The following is a 23,075-nucleotide window of genomic DNA, read 5'->3' on the forward strand; positions in this document are numbered from 1 at the left end:
CCATAAAATAGTTATTGAGGGTTGGGTTGATTCAGATGGAGCACTACTGAAGGCCTAGGTGTGAAATGCACGGCCCGCCACTGCTAAAATCTTTGGCTAATTTGTTATCTACTTGTGTTTTGGGGCTAATTTAGAGTTTAGCTTTTATTTTAGCAACATGCTAACATTTTTGGCTGATTTAATTTACTCAAGAATTTTATGCTAATTTGGAGTTCAGCTAGCAATTAGGCAACAAGCTAGCTTTTTCACTAATTTGGCCTCTAACTAAAGGTAAAAACTTTTTTAAAAAATCCCATTTTGAGAAATGCTAGTTTTTTTTAAATATATTTTTGCTTTTGTTTGTGTTAAAAAATAGACATAATTAATTTATTTAAAAAAAAAAAAAAAAAAAAAAAGATGGCCATGAATGCAAATCCACATTTCCTAAATGCTAAAGTAGGACTATATGGTTTCTTCTTAGGTTTTGATTAGTAGAAAACAAGCACAAATTGCTCTTTTATTGTCAAAGGTTGCCGACCTCTGGGATAGACATTATTCTGGGTATATGGGACGCATTTTTTAATCTTTTATTTTGCTTTTGTGAAGCTGTGGCTTAGTTATAGCTGTGTGCGTCTCATTTTTAAAAGTTTTATTGTTTGTTATTATCTACTAAACTTCCTGTTTACTTTGTAGACTCTGCTTCGGGTTCAGCGGGGGTTCTGTTTGCAAAAATCCCAGAATCCTGTCATTTCGTCTCTTTTGCATAGGCACACCTTGGTTTTGTTCTCTACGGATTTATCTTTCTGTCAGTGTAACCTCAAATTTACACACAGATTTTATCACCCGCTGCTATTTTGTTTTACTCTCTCTGTAAATCTGCTGTTGGAACAAGTTTTCTTTTATTTATTTTAATCTTTTTTTCTGCATCTTATTAAAATCCAGACACCCCCACTGTGATATGAAAAGAACCGAAGCTAAGCTGGTGTTCTTTTTAAATCCCATTTAACACACTTGCTAACTTTATTCTAAAGTTAGAGAATTTCTGTCAATTATTCAGAATTCCAAAGGTAAAAATTAACTTTTTGTGTGAAAATGACTGACTAGGAGAGTGTTTGCAGGCATTTGTGGGCAAATTCAGGCCAGTGCACATGTATACAGACTCATAATTATAGAGATTTATAGAGGAAAACCAGCGGTGCATTGAGATTCTTCTTCTTTTTTGCTTTTTTAGCATAAACAGTTGAAAATAAAGTGTGGAGCTCCTCAAGTGGTCCGGCTGGATTTGGATCTGAAGCCAGCGGAGCATGACTGAAGTGACCTGAAATCCAACCTGGATGAGCTCCAACAAATCTCACAAAAGGACCAAGTTTGTGTAATCAAGGGAGACTCAAACACAGAAAAAAGTGAGAAAATATCCCTGCAGGTGATTAAAAGGGCCAAAAATTCTAGTATGCATGAATTAATGCACCGCGCTGTGGTGTAATGAGACCAGAAAGAGCCAGAAAATAACATAAATTAAAGTCATCATTAAAACTGCAATTAAAATACATTATTTTAACATTTACTGCTTTGAATTCTAGGATGGTGCTTTAATATTTAAAGATTTTTCTTTTTGCGAAAATAAAGCTGCCCACAATGCAGAAACTGAATTGAAAAAGTAAAAAAAAAAAGTCTTGTTTACTGACATGCAAGAAAAAATATTTTATTAGAAAATACCGGTATGTTCAATAGGAAAATAATATTAGTTTAAGAAAACATGTCTTTAGTTTTTCTTAAAATAAGAAATCTTGGTAGGGATGGGCTGATATTATTTTCTGGCTGATCCGATAACTGGCTGATAGACGATACTTTCCAATATCGATATTTAATGTCTATAATACCATCTAGTTTCGATTTTCTTTTTCTTAAAATAAGAATTCTTGGTCAAAATAAGCCAATATAATTTTTTCTGGCCGATACGATAACTGATATTTCCCCTGTAATCGTGGCTGATAGACGATATTTGCCGATACCGATATCTAAGCGTCTACAATACCATCAAGTTTAGATTTGCTTTTTGTTTCTTTTAGGGCTGGAAAACAATAAAAAATAAAGTTAGCTAATTAATTGCAAACCTGGGGGAAAATTAATTGCGATTAATCGTAATGTTTTTTTTTTTTTTTGGTTACAATATATGGCAACTAATTATTATCTGTAAATAATCACAATATTAAATCATACACAAAATTGTACATTTCCAATATTTATTTTTAATGAATGCTGCCAATTGATATAAATAATTGATCACACTTTGGATTGTGATTAATCACAATAATTCCAATGTTTAACTAGTTAATTTTATATGACAATATGAACAAAAACAGGCCAGAGAGAAAATATTTTCACCTTTTTATTATTAATTTATGAAGTGTTAACTTAGAAGTGTAATTTGTGTGGACCAAACATCCCTCGTGTCTTTATAAGAAAAACACAGGATCTCAATGGAAAAAGTGTAACTGTAAAACTTTGAGAATATATCTGAAAAATGTATGGAATATTAGAAAAAGGTTCCCAGTGGCACGGATCTATTGTCAAAAATAAAGTGTAGTTAGAAACAGTAGAACAATATCTGTGATTTTTTTTAGTATCGTTCCAATACCGATAAATTCAAATTATGCAAATATATCGATATCGGTTATCCCTAATTCCTTGGTAAGATGGGTTTTCTTACCATATTAGCAGAATTTTTTTACTTATTTGAAGAATTTTTTGATGTATTTCTAGGGGGCATGCTTTTGCTGTACACATCTGAATAATATTTAACCCAAATTCTTCCTTTTATGTGTCCTGTTTTTCATGCATGTGTGCTCATCTGAGGCTTAGCAACTGTTTGTTAGTGTGTTCACATGTGTGTGTGTGTGTGTGTGTGTTACGGGCCTGTCAAGGTGTGTGAGTCTGATGGGGGTTGTGGACAGCAACAGAGAAAAGCGAGGTTCACGTATCTGTCACACTCTGCTTCCTACATGACAAAAACTGTCTCCTCCTCCCTCCCTTTGCCTCTGTCCTGTCGTCTCTCTCCGCACAATTCCTCCTTTCTTTACCTTTCCTTCTCCCATCACGACAATCATCCTCTCTCCCTCCCTCAGGTCACTTCTCTCCCACCATTGCTGCTGGGCTTGTCCTCTGCTAATCCCTTCCTTATCTCCGTCATCCCTTCACTTTTGTTCATTTTCTGCTTCACTCCATTCTTCTATTTGTCTTTCAGTTCTTCTTGCTGCTTTGTCTCTGTACTTCTTCCTCCTCTTCCTTTTTTCACTTCCACCCGTCAGACAGCATTCCTCCGTCATCGGCCTATCTCCATCCCCGTTTCTTTAGAGTGCTCAGTCAAACAGAGAAATAAGAGTGGGCCGCCACTTGTCATTTGTTTTGATTCTTTCTCCCAGACACTTTCGCACTCCATCACAAGCTTCAAATCCCAAAGCCGTCACTCAAATTCCCACACAGAGACAGTTGTGTTTTCAAAATCACTTCGGTTTATAACAACTGAACCAAAAAAAGAGACAGATTTACTAATTATTTCTTAAGAGTCAAAGAAATATTCAAATAACTTGTTTTGGTCATTTTTGATTGACAGCAGAATCTTCCCCCATAATATGTAAACAAACAGCCAACCAACTGTTATTTAGCCTGTTCCAAAAAAAGGATTTGTTTTTTCCAACACATCCCTCCGTTCCCACTGCGATCTGGAGGATTTGGAGCCCAAGGATGGTCCTCGTCTTCCCTCTCTAAATCATTTACTCCACTGCGAACGTTAGAACGAGTTAGGACAGACAGCTGTTGAAACCGTTTTTACCATGGAGGCGCCATATAATTATACGCCGGATACCCAGAATTATCACTGTTGCTTAAAAAACAGCAGAACACCTGCAGCGCACTGCTATTTTTGGACAGTGAATCCAACTTCCTTCCTTTTCACAGCTTTGAAATGAACTGAAATGTGTGTCGGTAAACTTCCCTCACAGCCTGCTGGGTTGGACTCTAACCACCAACACCAGCCTGGCTGCTCCTGTAGCCTTAACTTGGCTGCTCATGTTCACTGGAAATTTGGCAGAAAATAGTTTTTCAGACTAACCTTTTTCAGCCAATGGACCCGTTAAGTGTCCGACAGTGTTTTGGCATGTAAGTGTGCGTCCAATTTCTTTTTTTTTTTAGGGTAAAGTTCATCTCCATCTACCGTAGAATATCTGGAGCTGCTTTAAACTTTATTTGTGCTCCAGATTTAGTGTGGAAAACATTCAAATGTGATAGTAGTAGTGCTGCCACAAACGATTATTTTAATAGTTGACTAATCACCGATTATTTTTTACGATTAGTCGATTAATCGGGTCATGCATAAAACGGGATTTACAGCACACATCTTAACCATCATTATCTTTAAACTAACTAAAGATATATAGATATATAGCATTACTTGCGATAATGCTAGAGTGAAGGCTGTAAGCTGATTTTGGCAGCTGAAGATGCTGAAATTGGTAGCTAAAAACGCTGAAGCTGATAGTCAGATAAAATATTAGTAAAACATCAAATTAGTCTGAAAAAAAAAAAAAAATCCTAAATTAGCCACAATAGCTAGCATGTAGCTGAAATATTAGCTAAACAAAAAATTAGCCCAAAAAACTTCAATCTTGAATTAGCCAAAATAACTAGCATGCAGTTGAAATATTAGCTAAACTCCAAAATAGCCTAAAAAACAAAGAAAAAAAAATCCTAAATTAGCCAAAGTAGCTAGCATGTAGCTGAAATATTGGCTAAACTCTAAAATAACTTTAATAAATACTAAAATAGTCCAAAAAACTAGCATAATACCATTATAGCTTTTAACTTTACTACACTCTGACTCCATAAAATATAAAGTAACGACTAATCGACTAATAAATTAGTCATTGACAAATCGATTAGTCGTCGATTAGTCGAGTAATCATGGCAGCCCTAGTTAGCAGCCCATAACTGTCAAAGTGGAGGCCACATAATTAACGACAACTACAGCTTCATTCGACTTTTGGTGTGACGGATAAATACAAAAATTAAAAAAAAGTCTTGCTAAATATACTATAACATAAATCCAAGTTTTGAGAAACTTTATTGACACCCAATGAAAATAGTTTTTTTGTTTGTTTTTAACATATTTTTATTGGATTTCTCTCATTTAGGATAAAGGGTAACCAAACAGGACAGATAGAGGCTGACTCCACTCTCAACTCAGAGTAGAAAAATGCAAAAAAGGGGCGGGGCTAGGGGAGGCAGGTCGAGCGGGGGAGGTGTAGTCTGGATCTGTGATTGACAGTGACAGTGAGGTTAGCTTGAGCTAGCTAAAGGGTCTTTCTATTACTGTCTCAATGAACTTCTGAAATGACGTGGGACTTACACCAGTTGACCAATAACAAAATTAAACTGTAATGTCTCATTTCAACCTGTAGGGGGCAGCACACAGACAGTTTTAGGCAATAACTTTAGGAATTGAACAAGTTTATTTTAAATTGTCAAAAATGAGGCAAAAAGCAACAAAAAAAAGTTGATTTAGTGTTTGGTTACCATTTAAACTGAATTTCTGAGTATTTCTTTATTCAAATTTTTATAATTACATTTTTTTTAATTTTATAATTTTATATCCTCCACTTGTAGACAAATAGATCCATAAACGGTTTTGTTTTCCTCGTTCAAACTGCCATCTGGCTCAAAATTGTACGGCTAGATAGCTCTAATATTTTTCTTTTTTTTTTTGCTACGCTAATGTTAGCTTGGAGATGTGAGGAGCTGTAAGCTAACGGGAGAGAGTGTAAACAAGGGCATGCTGGGATGTCAGTATATGGGTAGTTCCGCACCAAAAGTCCCACCCACAACCCAGAGGCAAATTTCTAATGAGCTCCTGCAGAAAATGTGTCTTAAAAAGGACAAAAACTTTTTGATTTTAACTAAAAACTGCGTAATCATAATGAAAAGACCAATGAGAAGGATTTTTTTTATTTTTATTAAATAAATATGTATATAGTTGGAGCGGAACAATCTCGTGAGAATAGACTCCAAATTTGGAGTCCTCCTAGGTTTTGTCTTTTAAATGCGGTTTTCTTTTATTTTGAAGTCAAAGTCTTTTCCTGTTTTCAAACTGGCTCTTTTCTAACAGAAGAAACTTTCAAAATGCTGTATATTGTTTCTTTTTTTAACTTTGCTAGCTTGAGGGTTTGAATTTGGGACTTTAAGAAAGTAGCTGATGGATTTTTGAGAAGTATGAAGAATGAGTCGGGTGTGGAGAATCCAGCAGTTTTTCAAAATAAAACACCCTTCAGAATTAGATTATAGGCAAAGCAAAACAAAAAGTTGTTTTTTTTTATTTTTTTTTTTTATGAACTGGTACTGGTATCTTCTTTGCTCCAGTGTACACAGACATGGGAACAAAAGTCTAAACTCTAGTACTGGGAGATTTATTTTTCTTCATAATTTCAGAATCCTTCCAGCAGGAAGTTATTGAAAAATATTTTTTTCTTTAGTGCTTACCCTGAAATAGAAATATATTTCCACTCAAACGTAGCACTCTAATGGTCTCAGATGGACACAGGTGTGTCCCCTTATTCTTGAAAGAAGCTGCAACTTCATAGAAGTTGTTGTCACAAATGTATGTGTGAATTTTTAGGTTTTTTTTTTCCTTCAAACCACATAATTTTCTCACCACGAAAACGTCACACGGACCCCAGGTAAAAACATCAATCGACCTCACATCCTTTCAAAGCGGCTCTGTTGGAACACACGTGAATATTAAAGCATCTTCCCACCGCAGTCAGAGGTCAGCACGTCCATCTGCGGCCGCACAGGAAGCAGTCGGCGCTTCCCGCGCTGCTGCCGACTGCTTTACATGAACTATGAAAGACTGACTTTCATGTTTCATTTGAGATTCGCCGTCTTCAAACCAGACAGAACAGATGGCAAGAAGTAAACATCAGAAAAGGAAGAGCGCTTCAGACTTCCACTACAGAAGATCTTGTATCCCCGCTGGACTTTAAAGTACTTTATTTCATTCAGTCGGTTGGAGTTTCAACAGACTTTGATGTAAATTGAATGTAAATGTAAAAAAAAAATCTTTTCATATTTGCTGCATTTATTTTGCTGACAGATTCTTCCGTAAAACGACTTAAAGAGTAAAATCTTGTTTTTATTAATTCTTAAGCAAATTATTTTTCCCCTAAAAAGAACATATTTATACACATAAAACTGAAAGTAAGAAATTTATTGAATGTTTTTGTTACTTTTCATTACAATGATGGATCCGTCCCTACACTTTAATTTTATCACAAAGTCAGAACACAATTAAAATATATTTATTTATGATAAGAAACACCAACCTTTAATTTCAAAGCTTAGAAATCATTGGATCTCAGTCAGACTTAACACATTTCAAGTCGGACTCTTAAATGTATCCACAAAAGGTAGTTTTGGAGACAAATCTGAAGTTGTTTCAACGACTTTAATTCTTTAAAGTTAAGTTAAAGTCTCTTTACTTGTTGCAAACCTGGTAGTGTGAAATGTGTTCTCTATATTTGACCCATACCCTGCGGGGGAGGGGTGAGCTGCAGACACAGCCGTACTCGGGAACCATTTGGTGGTTTGCCCTTGGGGGGCACTGGGTTCCATTTTTACAGTCTTTGATACGACTTAACTGTAGAAAAATGTCTATCGTGACATTTCGCGTCTATCGTTTATAACCTAATTTTATCAATTATTATGCAAAATATATCATTAATGCTAACACAACAAACCTTCTATTACTCGAGGAAAGTCCACGAAAATGAACATATGAGATTACAAAAAATAAGAGATAAACCACGCTGTGGAAATGGGTTGTAACAAGTATTTAAGCATTCGGATTTTTGCGATCTGCTCCAGAAAATTTGAGTATCAATAATCGCAACGTCCAAATCGCTGATTCACCATCTTTATAAATGAAGTAGAGTATAGTAAATTATCATGTAATAAAATATTGATTATTATAAAATACATAATAATATTGGATTTTAATTTATGAGCTAAAGTAGAGCCTCCTGTTTTCAAAGTAAAACTAGCGAGACTAATCCAATGCGAGCGTATTTGCCTGACGCACCTGCGGCAGCTCACTTGGTTGCTACGCTGGTAGACGGGATGGGAGGGCTGCCTGCTCGGGTCTTCCTGAACTCTGTGATATTTTTCTTAATTTAATCAAGACGATAATAAAAACGTTCCATAATTTTATCTTCGTTTTTATTTTTCCCTCGTGGGTTAAAGCAGGACAGTGAGCCTGCAGACTGGGTCACAGAGACACAGAAACACTGTGGAAGTGGCTGTCACTTAGACAGCCCCCAGAGCGGAAGTGAAGCTCAAGATTCCGGCAGAATCTTTGAATGATCTCATGTACCCAAACATGCCGTTTACAATGTTTTGTAGAACTCTTCATAATAAATAAACGTGATCTCTCAACATCATCTGTGTTTTCCATACATTCCACTCCATGTAGCGATCAGGCTAAAAACATTAGCTGGTAGCTGCTCCCACACGTGGTCACGCGGTTAAGCTCAGAAACACGTTCTTGGGCAAAAGGCGAGCAGAGAATTTGCAGTGTAATTAAGTTTTTTCTAGCAGTCACATCCATTTACATAAATAAATACTCAGAAATGTAATTTTGAACCTAATTTTCTTGATATTGTGCTCCATCAGGAGAAAAATGCCCCAAGAACATAAAAAACCACCAAAAACTGGATTTTTGTCTGAGTAGGTGTTTAAAAAGAAATGCGTGTTTTTATAATTTATACTAGATTAAAAAATGTAATAACTTGGCTAATTATAGATACCTTTGAAGTGGGACTTTTAAAGAGGAGTTTATGTATTTTACTAGAAATGCAGTTGAATAATACTTATATCGGGGTCAACCGACAAATGAAATACTACTTTGTTGTGTTAATAACCTTTTTGTAGCATGTCTACACGCCATTTCGAGCTCCAGACCATCAGTACTTCTGTTATTTTCCTCTTTTCTCCTGGAATTTCCCCCAGAAGCAGAGAGGCATGAGAAAACAAAAGTGGCTGCATGTCGCTGCTGTCAGACCCGAGCTGCCCGACCAACAACACTCGGCCCGGCAACAAAGTCTTCTGCCATCCTCCTTTTCATCTTCAGACACGCTCCGTCCTGCTTGACTGAACCTATGCACACGGGGGTATATTCACAATCACCTCCACCCCGCAAACACATGCGAGCCGGCAGCCAGAGCTCCGTGTTCACTGGCAATATTATTAATGGGGTGTGTCTGGGCTGTCGTAAACATCTCCCAGCGGCACTCAGTGAAAACGGACGCGCAGCTACACCTCCGCATCTCTCTCCAGTTAAGCAGCCAGAAGATTTCAGCGGAGCGCCTCGCCTGCAGCGATCCCACATTGTTCAAGCTCAGTATCTCTGGACCACAAACTGCTCTATAAATGTTGCTCCACATGGACCACGTAGCACTTCTCCCCCTCCACTCCTCAGCCCATTGGCTTGGGGTGAAGGTTTGTCTTGATTAGGGGACTCTGTTGGCTGGCTCTTTTATCACTCGCCGTGCAGAAAGGCACAAACTGGCAGTGGGCAAATGAAAGCCCTCTATCTCCTTATGCTGAACTCCCACCTCCCTCAGCCCCCATCATTTTTATTACCTTTGTTGTTCTTTTTTCCAACCTTTTTTCCCCTCGCCGTCCTTTCCGTTTCCCGCTTGGGTCATTTCCTGCCCTTCCTTTTTTCTTTTCTACTCTTCCTTGCACGTACGGTAAAGGGAAGCAGCCTCTAATGCCGCTGTGGATGCTTTGTCTGCTTTTCACATCAAGTATAACTCAAGTACTCATCAGACTGGCCCACTCTACATATCAATGAGACCCGCTCTCCCATCTGCACAATCACGAGCGGTGCATCAGCTCATTCCGTCTCATGCAGCGGAGAGAGCGGAGCATAATCTCCAGAGCGCCGAGGATGTACAGCCAGGCAGAAATGTGGGGTCTTTCCGAGGCTACACTTTGACAGACACAGAAGGAGCTTCAAAGTTAGCTTTTGGCCCCATGTGGCAACTCCTACTACAAGCACTCGCTTGTCTCAGTGATACAAGGAGAAACGATTGACACGAATACCCACTTGAGCACGCCCTCGTACTGTAATATGCATGCACAGAAAGCATAAGCGTGCACGCTTTCTCTTTCCCTGCAGAAATCCTGTCGTGACTAAGCCGAATCAAGTTTAAAAGGTTTGATATATCCAAGGAATTTGTCATGCCAGCAGAAATTTCCCATCACTCTGACCTTCATAGACCTACATGTGCACGTCATTAGAATACTACCAGAATAGTAATGGGAGCTTCTTTTCATCAAAGTGGAAGAAATACTATTCATAAGCAGAAAGAACCAGAGCAAAGACCTAGTCTGTTCAGGCACGCCGTCAGCAGCTTTTATTTCTATAAGTGATATAATTCACGGCTGGACTTGTGTGTACAACTGCTCCTGTTGCTGCTACAGTGAGAACAATTTCTGCTTCAATCATACGAGGCTGTAAAATGTAAAATGATGAACTACCATGTCCAAGACTTTATTGGAAATGTATCCAAGCTTTACATCAAGATGAAAAAGATTCATTAAAACGCGTGTGTCAAAGTCATGGCCCTGGGGCCGGATCCGGCCCTCCAGATCATTTTATTTTGTTGTTATTAACGGCCCGATGTTATCTTGTGCTTATTTCTAACTTGTATAATTTTGACAAAATATATTTTATGGGGGGTAAAACATTGAGAGTTATTTAAGGTTTAAGTTGATTTATTCTGGAAAAATATTCCTGCCTTTGAATTATTCATAATGATGTTAAAAAGTTAGTTTTAAAGTTTCAAAATTGGCATTAGCTACTATTTCAGCTACGTGCTAGCTGCTTTGGCTAATTTTGGGTTTTTTAAAAAAAAATTAGGCTATTTTGGAATTCAGCTAATATTTCAGCTACAGTCTAGCTGTTTTGACTAATTTAGACTTTTCAGATATTTTGAAGTTTATGTATTTTTTTCAGCTACAGGCTAGCTGTTTTGATTAACCTAAGCTTTTTTTTTTTAAGTTTTTTAGGCTAATTTGGCATTTAGTTATTATTTTAGCAGGCTATCAGCTTCAGCGTTTTCAGCTATTAACTTCAGCTATCAGTTTTCAGCCATCAGCACTAGCATCTTCAGCGGCCAAATTCAGCTTTTATTTTCAAAAATTATGGTTTTAAAGTTTTAAAAATGTAATTTTAGAATGTTTAAAAATGTTTAAACTGTTCGGCTGGCGGCCTAAGGCGTGTTTTGGACTTTGACTCCTTGTGCGATTGAGTTTGCATTAGAAGAATAAAAGATTACTTCGATTTTTAATTTATTTTATTATTGTAATAGATCCTAATTCATCCATATCTCTCTTATTGCAATATTTTTTGGGCGAGTACTTGTCCTACTCATCAGAAAACAATTGTACGTTTACAAAAGGTATTCGGTCGTTTAGCCATGAATTCTTCTTTCTGTTACCGTGGCAACAAATTAATATATGAATTTGAGCTCTTGATAACAAGATTCAATAAAAATAACAGAAAAATAAGATTTTGATCTCAAGGTATAAAAATGGGATTTGATTTCATAATATATATATATATATATGTGTGTGTGTTTGTGTGTACTAAATTAATTTTCATAAAACCAATTTGATTAGGAATTGTTCTGTTAGAGTTGTTCTGTTTATCGCTTTAGATTCTTCAGTCTAGTTCTCTATTTGTTTACTTACTGTATTTTATTTTATTTTTCGACAGAGGTTTGTTACCATCTTGAATAAACTCAGATGGGTTTCTGTAACTCGCCTTCACATGATTTTACTTTTTGTATTTTTATTTTGCTCGTATTTTTATGTCTTTTTTATGTGTGTAAATAAACAAATGAATTAAAAAAAAGGAACGTCCTGAAATTGGTTCCAGTGCAGAACACCACATCTGTGAACTTTTCCCATAAACCTCAGAATATGTGAATATTCTGGACATTCTACTTTGTCTTAAGTGGAATCGTTTTGGGAAATGTCGGCACGGATGAGGAGGCAGAGCTGCGTAAATGGATTTGACTAACATGTGAGCTGGAAATCGTGGATGCAACGGTGCGCGTGATGATTGAACAAGAATTCCCTTCCTGTTAGAAATCCAAGAAGAAAACAAAAGCAGCAGAAAAAATAAAAAAAGTCATTCACAGATACACCCTCATGCATCAATGTTAAGGAACTTGCATACAATAACCCCCTGTGTGGCTCATTAACTGTTTTTTTTGACTGGCAGTTGATTTGTTTGTTTTCGGTTTTACACTTATTCCAATCTTTGATCATTAAGTCCAAAGTTTTCTTATGGAGAGTTGTGTTATTAATAATAAATCACTGAAAACCCTGTGGCATCACACACTTCTTATGCTGTCAATCATGCAGACAACTGCAGCGCTGGAACTGAATGTATGTGTGATGGCGCACAGCCGTACTCAGAATCCGTGTTTTTCGGGTTTATGTCTTATGTGTGGACCGTTTGCATTTGTTCATAAATTTAACAAAAAGATTTTTAGCTCCAATGTTCTAGGAATTAGCATAACTCTTCAACCATTAATGTAATTAGTGTAATTTTAGTGGATTCTGAAGTGAGGAAGAGGAGGAAAGCTACGGTGGCCCTGAGGTCCAAATCACATCAACAAGTCACTCTACGCTAAAACATATTAAACACGGCAGAGTAAAACAAACAAACAAAAAAAAACGTATGTATTTTAGTCATTTTAAAAAAATGTTAGAAAATAAAATAAAAGACAAAATTGGAAAAGGTAGGTACTATGGGATATTGCTGATTGGTTGATGACATCCAGTGTCGCTTCATGCCAAATAACTTGTTGAAATAACGGACAAACGTCATCATCCAATCAGCAACGTTCTCCAGTTTCTTCTTTTGTTTCATTTTTTTTTTTAACATTTTGTTTTGATTTCTGGAAATACTCGTTTTCTGAAACTTTAATTTAATTAATTAATTAATTTTTTTAATTGTTGCTTAATTAGTTTCTGCAATTTAGTCTATGTTTCTAGTGTTTTTTATCATGTTTTTTTATTGTTTTTTTGTTTCAAACACAAAATGAAAATAAACATAAGAATTTAAAATACAAATATAAGAATTAAAAAATACAAGTAAAGTAAACAATGTGCTTGAAAAGGAGTGAGTAGAAGAAAAATTCTTGTGTGCCCCCACCCCTTTTTACAAAACTTTTTGTTACGTTATCTATTTATAATTTTTTTTTTCTTTTTTAAATTGTAGTGATTTTTCATATATTTTTGCATTAAGTGATTTGATGATTTAATTTACACGTCAGGGACATTGTAGTTTTGCTTTGATATGTAACACTTTACAATCAACATTATTCACTTGATTCTGGGGCGAAAAAGTGGTTTTGCACCATTATAGTGCATTTTGCTAGTATTTTGCGAGTATCCGAGTACTCAGTTTCTCGCAATCTGCTCCCAAAAATTCAAGTACGAATACTTGATCTTTATAAATGTACATTATGTCACCAGAAGTATTGGCTCACCCCTCTAAATGATCAGAATCAGGGGTTCTAATCAGTTGTCCTGGCCACAGGTGTATAAAATCACATTTGTATTAACACCAGAACTTTAGCTCAACTGTTTACATTCTTATTGGTTAAGGTAACTCTTTAACAGTTGATAAAATGAATTTAATTAAAGCAGATTCTAATGCGGAGAAATGGAGTCTGTGCAGAACTTCTCTGTAGTGATCCAGCTGATTCTGCAGCAACATTAAAAAAAAAAAAAACTTTTTACTTACTTTTTTTTTACTTTTTTATTTACACCAATATGCAATCCTTTAGATTGTAAAGTGCTGCAGAACTTGGAAGATGGAAAAACTTTGGGGAACATTTTCAGGATTTGCTGTTAAATGATCCAGAACAGCAGTGATATCTATGTTTTAATGTTACTGCTGAGCTTAACCGGAAGGTTGACCAAAAAAAAAAAAAAGTTCAAAGTGACAAACATCATCTCTTTCTATCTCAATATTCGTGTTTGTATCAGTTTTCTTCATTCTGATCTCCTGTTCTAAATAAAGGTATGAATAATGCTGATCTAATACGATCCAGTGAAAAACAGTAGTTCAAAGAGCGTGTGTTACTTTGATCCAACTATAGGGTAAAACTATGTGCAGCTAAGAAGGTTTGACATCAAGTCTTGTGTCATTTCCCTATTTATAATAAACAACTTTTGTTTAAATTTGAAGTCAACCGATTGTTTTTTGTCAGTTTGGGGACAATTGGATACATCCCAACACAAGGTTAAATGCAAAGCGGCACTTTTGACTGTTGAGAACTCAAATATGATGTAATCGAAGGCAGTTGTTCCCCTCACAGTAATCTGTGAAGAAGAATCACTTTGGTTACCCGAAACGACGAGATTCTACTGCTGCCTCCATCCTTGTCATCTGTCTTTGCTTTAAACTGTAGGTGCATGTTCACAGAAAGGTTCTTAAAAGGATGTTGCAGCAGGGATGGATTCCTGGAGAACTCAGATGATGATTTCACAGCTAGCGGCTGCTTGTAGCACCATGATGAAAAGAGCTAATCCTCCCAGCTCCACTACAGATTCAGAACCTCAGCTGTCCACTGTAAAGCTTAGAACTTCACGTCTTTCATTTTTAATTAGGCTGCTCTTATTTAGCAGATATTCAATGATTGATTTATTAATTACAAACTCAGACGGCCTTCTCGTTTGCCTGTCTTCGCAGTGTTTGATATTTAAGTGTAACATCACATAAGTTCTCAGAGAGCAGCTTTTAGATTTTTGTGGTTCTCCCTTTTGTTGACTTGACATATGACTCTCTTGATATTATTACTCTACATCAGGGTGTCAAACTCAATCGCACAAGGAGCCAAAATCCAAAACACACATTAGGTCACGGGCCGGACAAGATAAACATTTATTGAACACTCTAAAACGGCATTTTTAAAACTTTAAAAACTTAAATTTTAACATAATTATGAAGTAGATATATAGCATTACCTGTGATAATGCTAGTGTGAATGCTGAAAGCTAAATTTGCCTGCTGAAGATGCTGAAATTTATAGCTAAAAACACCAAAGCTGATAACTGAAAACATTGAAGCTCATAGCTGAATATGCTGAAATTGATGGCTAGAAACACTGAAGCTGAAAGCTGAAGATGCGGAAATTGATAGCTAAAAACGCCAAAGCTGATAGCTAAAAACACTGAAGCTGATAGCTGAAAACATTGAAGCTGATAGCTGAAAACGCCAAAGCTGATAGCTGAAAATGCCAAAGATGATAGCTGAAAACGTTGAAACTGAAAGCTGAAAACATTAAAGCTGATAGCTGAATATGCTGAAATTGATAGCTAAAAACACTGAAGCTGATAGCTGAAAATGTTGAAGCTCATAGCTGAATATGCTGAAATTGATAGCTAAAAACACTGAAGCTGATAGCTGAAAACGTTGAAGCTCATAGCTGAATATGCTGAAATTGATAGCTTAAAACACCTAAGTTGATAGCCAGTGAAATTATTAGCAAATTTTAAAATTATCCTAAAAAACAAAAAAAAAAAAAAGACTTAGGTTAGCCAAAACAGCTAACATGTAGCTGAAAAAAATAGCTAAACTTCAAAATAGCCTAAAAAACTGGAAAAAAGCCTAAATTAGCCAAAACAGCTAGTGTGTAAATATTAGTCTAATTCCAAAACAGCCTAAAAAAACACAGCTAGCATGTAGCTGAAACATTAGGTAAACTCCAAAATAGCCTAAAAATTTTAGTAAATGCCAAAATAGTCCAAAAAGCTAGCAGAATGTCAATTTTTAAAACTTTTAAACTGTAACTTTTTTACATAATTATGAATAAATAAAATGCAGGAATATGATTCCAGAAAAAATCAAATTAAACCTTAAATAACTTTCGATATTTTACTCTCAATAAAAACATATTTTTTAAAAATTATACAAGTTAAAAATAAGCGCAAGATAACATTAATAAAAACAAAATAAAATGATCTGGTGGACCAGATCCGATGAGATCCCCCGGGCCTTGACTTTGACACTTAAGCTTGTTGTGTATAACACTTTTTTTGTTTAAATCGGTTCATTTTCTTTCTCATTATTTCACTTGAGTTGTTGAGATAAAAGCTGTTGTTTAAGCCACTTTGTTGTTTTTCTCATTAGTCATGTTGGAGATGATGTCTCTAATGTTGCGGGAACAAATAGATTTCTCACACATGAAGACCTAAATGTGTTTTAGCTTCCATTTAAAGCGTAAAAAACCCACATAAAGGGAAAAATCTTTCATCAAAACACAAACTTCTACAATAAACTGAGACGACAACACAAAATCTAAAATGTTTAGGGCTAATTTAACAGAGCACCTCCAGGCAAAGATCAACAAGAAGTCATTAGAGCGTGTGCGCACCTTCAATGGCAAAAGGCTTCCCCACGGTGAGCAGTTTGCAGTCGGCATCGATGGAGACCTCAAAGTCCAACAGGGCTTTGTCCATGATGAATGCATCCAGCGCAGGAGGATCTGTCCTTCACCACCAACACAGACACACATCAGGAGACAAGAGAAACAGAGTCAGAGAAGCAATAACCCGAGAGCACCAATCAGATGATCTTTTCCTGAATGCAGTTCTTCGTGTCTCTGTCATTTAACCCGGAGGAGATTACCTGGAGTAGAGCACGCTATGTAAACACACATCATTAGCTAAACCAACAGCCGCTGTGGCAGACTGATAAGACATTATACTCTCTGCAGAAAGGTACGCTGCTCCAGGAGTATCGATCCAATTGACCCTAATTGAACCCTAATTATAGACTGCTGCTGACCACGACGGGCAGCAGATAGGTTCCAGAGAGCACGACACACTGGGTCAAAGACCAGCAAGCTGGTTTGGATGAGAATGTCTCACATGCACGAGCACAAAAGGCCCGATCCCTGCGTCTCTTCAAGGACCGTATGGTAAAACGGTAAATACTTGGAGCGCTTTTCTACCTTCCTTGAAGTCACTGTCCCATTCACCAATGCACACATTCATACACTGATGGAGGCTCTGCTGCCTTACGTTGGCACCAATTTATAACCACCAGGAGCAATGAAGGGATAGAGTCCAAGACAATATAGGCTTGTTTCCACCAAGCGGTACGGTCCGGTATTTTGAGCGTCTCCAAAAAAAACATGTTTAAATGTAATATTTGAATAAACCATTCACATTTTCACCATCAGAACACAGTGGAGTCATAAATAAACATTTTAAAATGTTCGTATTTATTCGATTTTCACTTTGTGAAAAACAAAAGAAAAGTAGTGAGCATCGTGTCCAAATGACCTTTAAAATCCAGGGCACTAGATAGTCCCACACTATATAGTTTTTTAGTAGTTAGAGGTTAGGGGGGGGACTAGGGCATGGACACCATAGGCGGCTGTCTGGGGGGCCATGTGCTGGAGAGGGCACCAAATCCCAGTGATTATGATATATTTTCGTTTATTTTTTTATTTATTTTTTGGTTTGACACAACTCCTTTTATGTATAAATGCCATCCATCTTCCTCCGCTTCATCCGGGACTGGGTCGCGGGGGCAGCAGTCTAAGCAAAGATGCCCAGACTGCCTTCGACTGCCACCCAAACTACAATGCACCGGCCCCTTTAGAGCTCCCCTACAGGTGGTGGGCCCACTGGGGAGTGATCCCACGTCTCTCCTTCAGGTTGGACCCGAACGGGGCCCGTGGGGGGAGCCCCGGCCACCAGGCGCTCGCCTCCGAGCCCCAACCCCAGGCCTGGCTCCAGGGTGGGGCCCCAGTGACGCCAATCCGGGCGACATAGCGGTATCTCTGGTGTTGTCACTCATAAAGGGGATTTTGGGGATTTTAAACAGCTCTTTGTCTGGCTTATCACTCAGGACCTGTCTGCCATGGGAGACCCTACCAGGGGCAAAAGCATAGCTCCTGAGATCACTCAAGCACTCAAACCCCTCCACCACGTTAAGGTGGCGGATCAAGGAGGGGAAAAAGTAATTAAAAAACAAATAAAATAAGTCAAAAGTTTGACGTAATCAATAACTCTGCGGTGCCCCTCCTTATCTGATGCTGCTTAAGCTAGGTGGGGGAGAGGGGTTGGCTGCTGTTAGTTCTTTCAAATTTTTAAGGGTAAAAAAGACCAAAACAAGCCCTCAAGAAAATCTTTAAGGGAAAAAAAGAAGGAAAAATGGGCTCAACACAGAGTTTTGTTTGTTTATTTACATTTATTTGCCCGCATTTCAGTAAAAAATAGTTTTGGGTTGAATAGAATAATTTAACTGGCGATGGGTTTTTTGCGGGGGTATTTTAAAACAATACAGATTTTTTACCCTTTAACACTGGACAGAGTGGTTAAGGCTCTCGCCAAAGTGGTTATTATTTAAGATTTGAGAAAAAAATGAATAAATATTAATTGGAACATATTCATGTTAGATCGGTTGTTTCTGTTCCGGATGGTAGTGGTGGTGTTATGAAATGGTGGGGGATGGGCTTGTCTGCGGGTGGGGTGGGGGGCACCAGAATCCGATCTTCGCCTAGGGCGCCATGGAGCCCAGGGCCTGCCCTGCCTCTCAGCTACAGTTCAGTCACTTAAACGCTAAAAAGGAGCCCAGTGGCGTGCACCACGAGAAATGTTGGATGTGGAATGTGTCTTTGGAAATGGATACGGGATTAGAGCAGGAAAACATACAGTATAGGCTGCTAGAAGTCCTACTTAAAATATGGGTCAGGTCATTCCCACATACGGAGCCGTTTGCATGATATTCATAACGTTAATTGGCACTACAACCCGTCGCCTGCAGCATGCCCATAGAAAAAAAATGTACACAAGCATCTTTGCCCTACGGACTCACCAAGTGTTGTAAGATCTTAAAATTTCATGTGAATCCACTACATACCACGTACAAGTCTGCCCATTTTTAGCCTTTATCCACCCTTAAGGGCAGTTGTGACTAGAGCACAACTGAAGGACTGCATACATAAACAGCCCAAGAAATCAAGCAGTCTAATGGAACTCATGAAGATTTTAGTTATTCTGGATGCTAACTGCTAAACAAAAGGTTATCTTTGCAAAGTATTTGCTATGCTGGCAGAAGAGCGGAATCCTGTTTTCCTTGTCTCGAGCTGTCAAACAGGCAGATGAGGAACAGGGTAAAGACTACTAATGGGATTAAAGAGGGTCTGAAGGTATTCAATGCACGACCGTGCAATAATAATGCCGGTGTTTAAGCATGCATATGGATTTAATGGCATCAGAGTTTGCAGCCAAACTTCAAATTTTGGGTTTTTTATTTTTATTTTAGTGTTCTTTTCTCTTTCTTTTGACATTTCTGTGCTGCTGCAGGTGTAACTCTCACCAGTCTGTCTCATCAGGAGCAGGTTTGGGATTTTTTTTTTTTTTTTTCGACTCAGATTTGAGATCAGTATTGGGGTCAGCAGCTTTGCCAACACAGTATTTTACATCCTCACTCCGGCTCTCCCCACTGCTGTTTCTTTGACTTCTGCTTCGCCTTGCACTCAAACAAACGTCGCCTTCATCATCCTCTTTCTCTGAACAAGCGCTTTGAATCTCCCGACCAGTATCACTAAGTCAGCACATGTAGCATCTCATGCAGCATCTCTGGAAAAAAAGGAAGGATTCTGTCCAGAAGGCGATGTGCAGTTTCCACTGTGACTATATTTGCACAGTGTGCCATCGAGGTAAGTGTATTTTTGTTACCTTTGTACATGAAATCTAATAAAAGTGTCGACATCGCTTCACGTAAAACATGACAGAATGTGATCAAAGCAGGAAGTTTCAGAGATCTTCTTTGATGAAATACAGTCGGCTTATGTCAAATACTGGAGGTGATGAACCATCATCTTGTCTGGAAAAGGTTTTTTTTCTCTGCACTGCTTTGGAGCATAAATTAAGCTAAGGAATATAGCTTTTAGTTTAAAAAAGGGGTTGACCCTTTAACCCTTCTCACACTATATAAATGAAAGTTGATCATATGTGAATATACATGGTAAAAGTGACACAAGTTGTGGTCTTTACGGGAAATTTTCATAGATGTGTCATGAATGAAGCAAATTAAAACCACAGAAGAGGTTTGATTAATATAATCAAAGAAGAACATCTCTGAATTTCTTCACTTTGACATTCATAGCACTGGGCAAACATCATTTTGCCTCACCAACATGGACACCACCCACACAGTTGGATTCCTCTCGGTGGTTCTTAAATAAATTGGTTTTCAAAATATTGTTCTTAAAAAGTTTAACGTAAACTTTATTTTAAAGGTTAAAAGTGTGAACAAGTCGGACTGATATGAAAAAATACAAAGGAAAAAGCTCCAAAAACAAGTTTAAACCAAAAAAAAAAAAATAGATTATACACATTAACATTTCTTGTTACACTTAAATTTAATTGTTTTCATCAATTACTTTGAAGTATTCCCCTTTATTTCCCTTATTTTGAAAAGCTCCCCTCTTCCTTCCCCTTCTTTTGAAAAATAATCCTCAGAATGTAAACTAAACCACAGAATTAAGACACATCCATTTACGCCCGCCGAGGTCTCGATGGGGAGCGTAGTTAGCCCCCACTGAATATGTGGAAAGTCCTGCTGGGTAATGATGCGATCTCCACACATAAACTCTGACTTCAGACCCTGGGAGCCTCGGGGTTGGAGAAAGTGTCTGTTGCTGCTGCTGGCGTCTGCTGGAGCCTCGCTGCCAGTTTGGAGGGTCACAGCGTGGGGCGTCAGGATTCATCTCTGGCATCTTTGATGCTTTCACTTTCATGATATTTCTACTTCCTGTTTAGACGACTGGTAATTTGAATGATCTTTTTCTGGATGTAGAAGTCAGAGTTTTGGCACTTTTGTAGGGAAATATTACAAGAAGGGCAAACCTCCAGTGAGGGATCAGTTTATGTCGATGACAAATGTACAAGGTGGCTTCAGCGGCTCATCAGCGGTGAAATATACCCAAAAATACGTGATGCTGAGGATAGATTTTTCCATTTGACATAATGACGTCTATGGTGTCCAGATCTGCACTTGAGCTCAAATAAATTGTCAAATAATATTTCTGATCTTGAAAAAAAGAAATGTTTATAAGGGAACATTTTTTTAAGTTCAATTCCATGATTTAGTCCAATACATTTATTTAGTTATTTGAAAACAAAAGGCCAAAGTAGAGCTAAAAAGTCAGAATCAACAACTGATTTAAAAACAACTGATCTCCATCTTCATTCCTGAAGTGAAGCAACATTCAGATTACTTCTGCCAGCTTTTTTGCAGCTATTTTTCATGAATCCACGAACGTGTTCAGACGCACTGACAGTGTGTGGAATTATCTGACGCTCATCATGAGACCCACAAATGTTGAGCAGGATTATGCTAACACTTTGACATTGCATGCATTTTCAGTGAGCTTTACATGTTAAATATGAAGCTCGGTTGTGAATATATTCAGGACAGATAAACCAGTTCAACCGAGTATTTAACGACTCCCGACCTGCAGCTTCGAGTGCAGAACAGATCATTTCTGTTGTCACCTGTACGATTCTGAATGACAAATTTGGCCTCCACTACTGAGTTTTTGATGTGGCGACCTGTTCAGCGTGTACTCCGCCTGTTGCTAAAGAGTAGCTGGGATAGGCTCCAGCAACCCTATGACCCCGAAAGGATTCACTGGGTTTAGAAGATGGATGGTAAATGAAGTGATAAATGTAAAAATTCAATCTTAGCTTTTCATAAATTTGTTTTAAGTATCAAATTAACATATTTGAGATGAGAGTATGCAGGAAATTGTTCTATTTGCATGCAGCCTCTAGTGCAGGAGTCTACAAGCTCTAACACTAAAATAGTTTATTACAAAATGCTGAAAATTCACACATTTTTGTTTAGTAAATTTGCAATATTTACGTTTTTGTGGCAATTAAAATTCTTCAGGAAATGTAGTTTTTAAAATTACAAAACAGTATTAAATTACAACACGGTCTCTATGCTCCTATAGCTGATTTTATTAAGCATTCAACTGAGGTTTAAAGGGCTAATTTTGAGCTTAGCTAATATTATAGCAGCGTGTTAACTTTTTTGGCTATTTTGGTATCTACTGAGGTCTCTGAGGCTAATTGTAAGTTAAGCTAGTATCTTAGCAATGTGCTAGCTTTTTTTTTGATATTTTGGCATATACTGAGGATTTTTGAGCTACTTAGGAGTTAAGCTATTATGTTAGCAACGTGCTAGCATTTTTGATTAATTCTGCATCTACTGAGGTTTTTTTGTCTAATTTTGAGTTTAGCTAATATTTTAGCACTGTGTTAGCTTTTTGGTTATTTTGGCACCTACTGAGGTTTCTAAGGCTAATTCTACTTCAAGCTAGTATCTTAGCAATGTGCTAACTTTTTTTTGGCTATTTTGGCATATACTGAGGATTTATAAGCTAATCAGGAGTTAAAATAGTACTTTTGCTACGTGCTAGTTTTTTTTTTTTTGGCTAATTTCACATCCACTTAGGATTTTAAGGTTAATTCTACTTTAAGGTAGTATCTTAGCAATGTGCTAGCTTTTTTTGTTGCTATTTTGGCATATACTAAGGATTTTTAGGCTAATTAGGAGTTAAGCTATTATGTTAGCAACATGCTAGCTTTTTGGTTACTTCTGCATCTACTGAAGTTTTTTTTTTTTGGCTAATCTTGAGTTTAGCTAATATTATAGCCGCGTGTTAGCTTTTTTGGCTATTTTGGCATCTATTGAGGTTTCTAAGGCTAATTGTAAGTTAAGCTAGTATCTTAGAAAATGTGCTAGTTTTTTTTCTGGTATATATTGAGGATTTTTAAGCTAATTAGGAGTTAAGCTATTATGTTAGCAACATGCTAGCTTTTTTGGTTAATTCTGCATCTACTGAGGTTTTTTTGTCTAATTTTGAGTTTAGCTAATATTTTAGCACCGTGTTAGCTTTTTGGTTATTTTGGCATCTACTGAGGTTTCTAAGGCTAAT

At 37.2% G+C, this 23,075-nt stretch overlaps 1 protein-coding gene across 1 annotated transcript in view; it reads right to left on the minus strand.

Annotated features, from left to right (window-relative positions):
- grin3ba (glutamate receptor, ionotropic, N-methyl-D-aspartate 3Ba) overlaps nt 1-23,075 on the minus strand; it is a 162,543-nt gene that overhangs the window by 14,208 nt on the left and 125,260 nt on the right. The window contains exon 8 of the mRNA XM_024273088.2: nt 16,488-16,603. Within this exon, the coding sequence (XP_024128856.1) occupies nt 16,488-16,603 (116 nt within the window). The remainder of the gene's footprint in view (nt 1-16,487; nt 16,604-23,075) is intronic.

Source organism: Oryzias melastigma, linkage group LG22 (assembly GCF_002922805.2).
Source record: "Oryzias melastigma strain HK-1 linkage group LG22, ASM292280v2, whole genome shotgun sequence".
NCBI classification, from domain to species: Eukaryota; Metazoa; Chordata; class Actinopteri; order Beloniformes; family Adrianichthyidae; genus Oryzias; species Oryzias melastigma.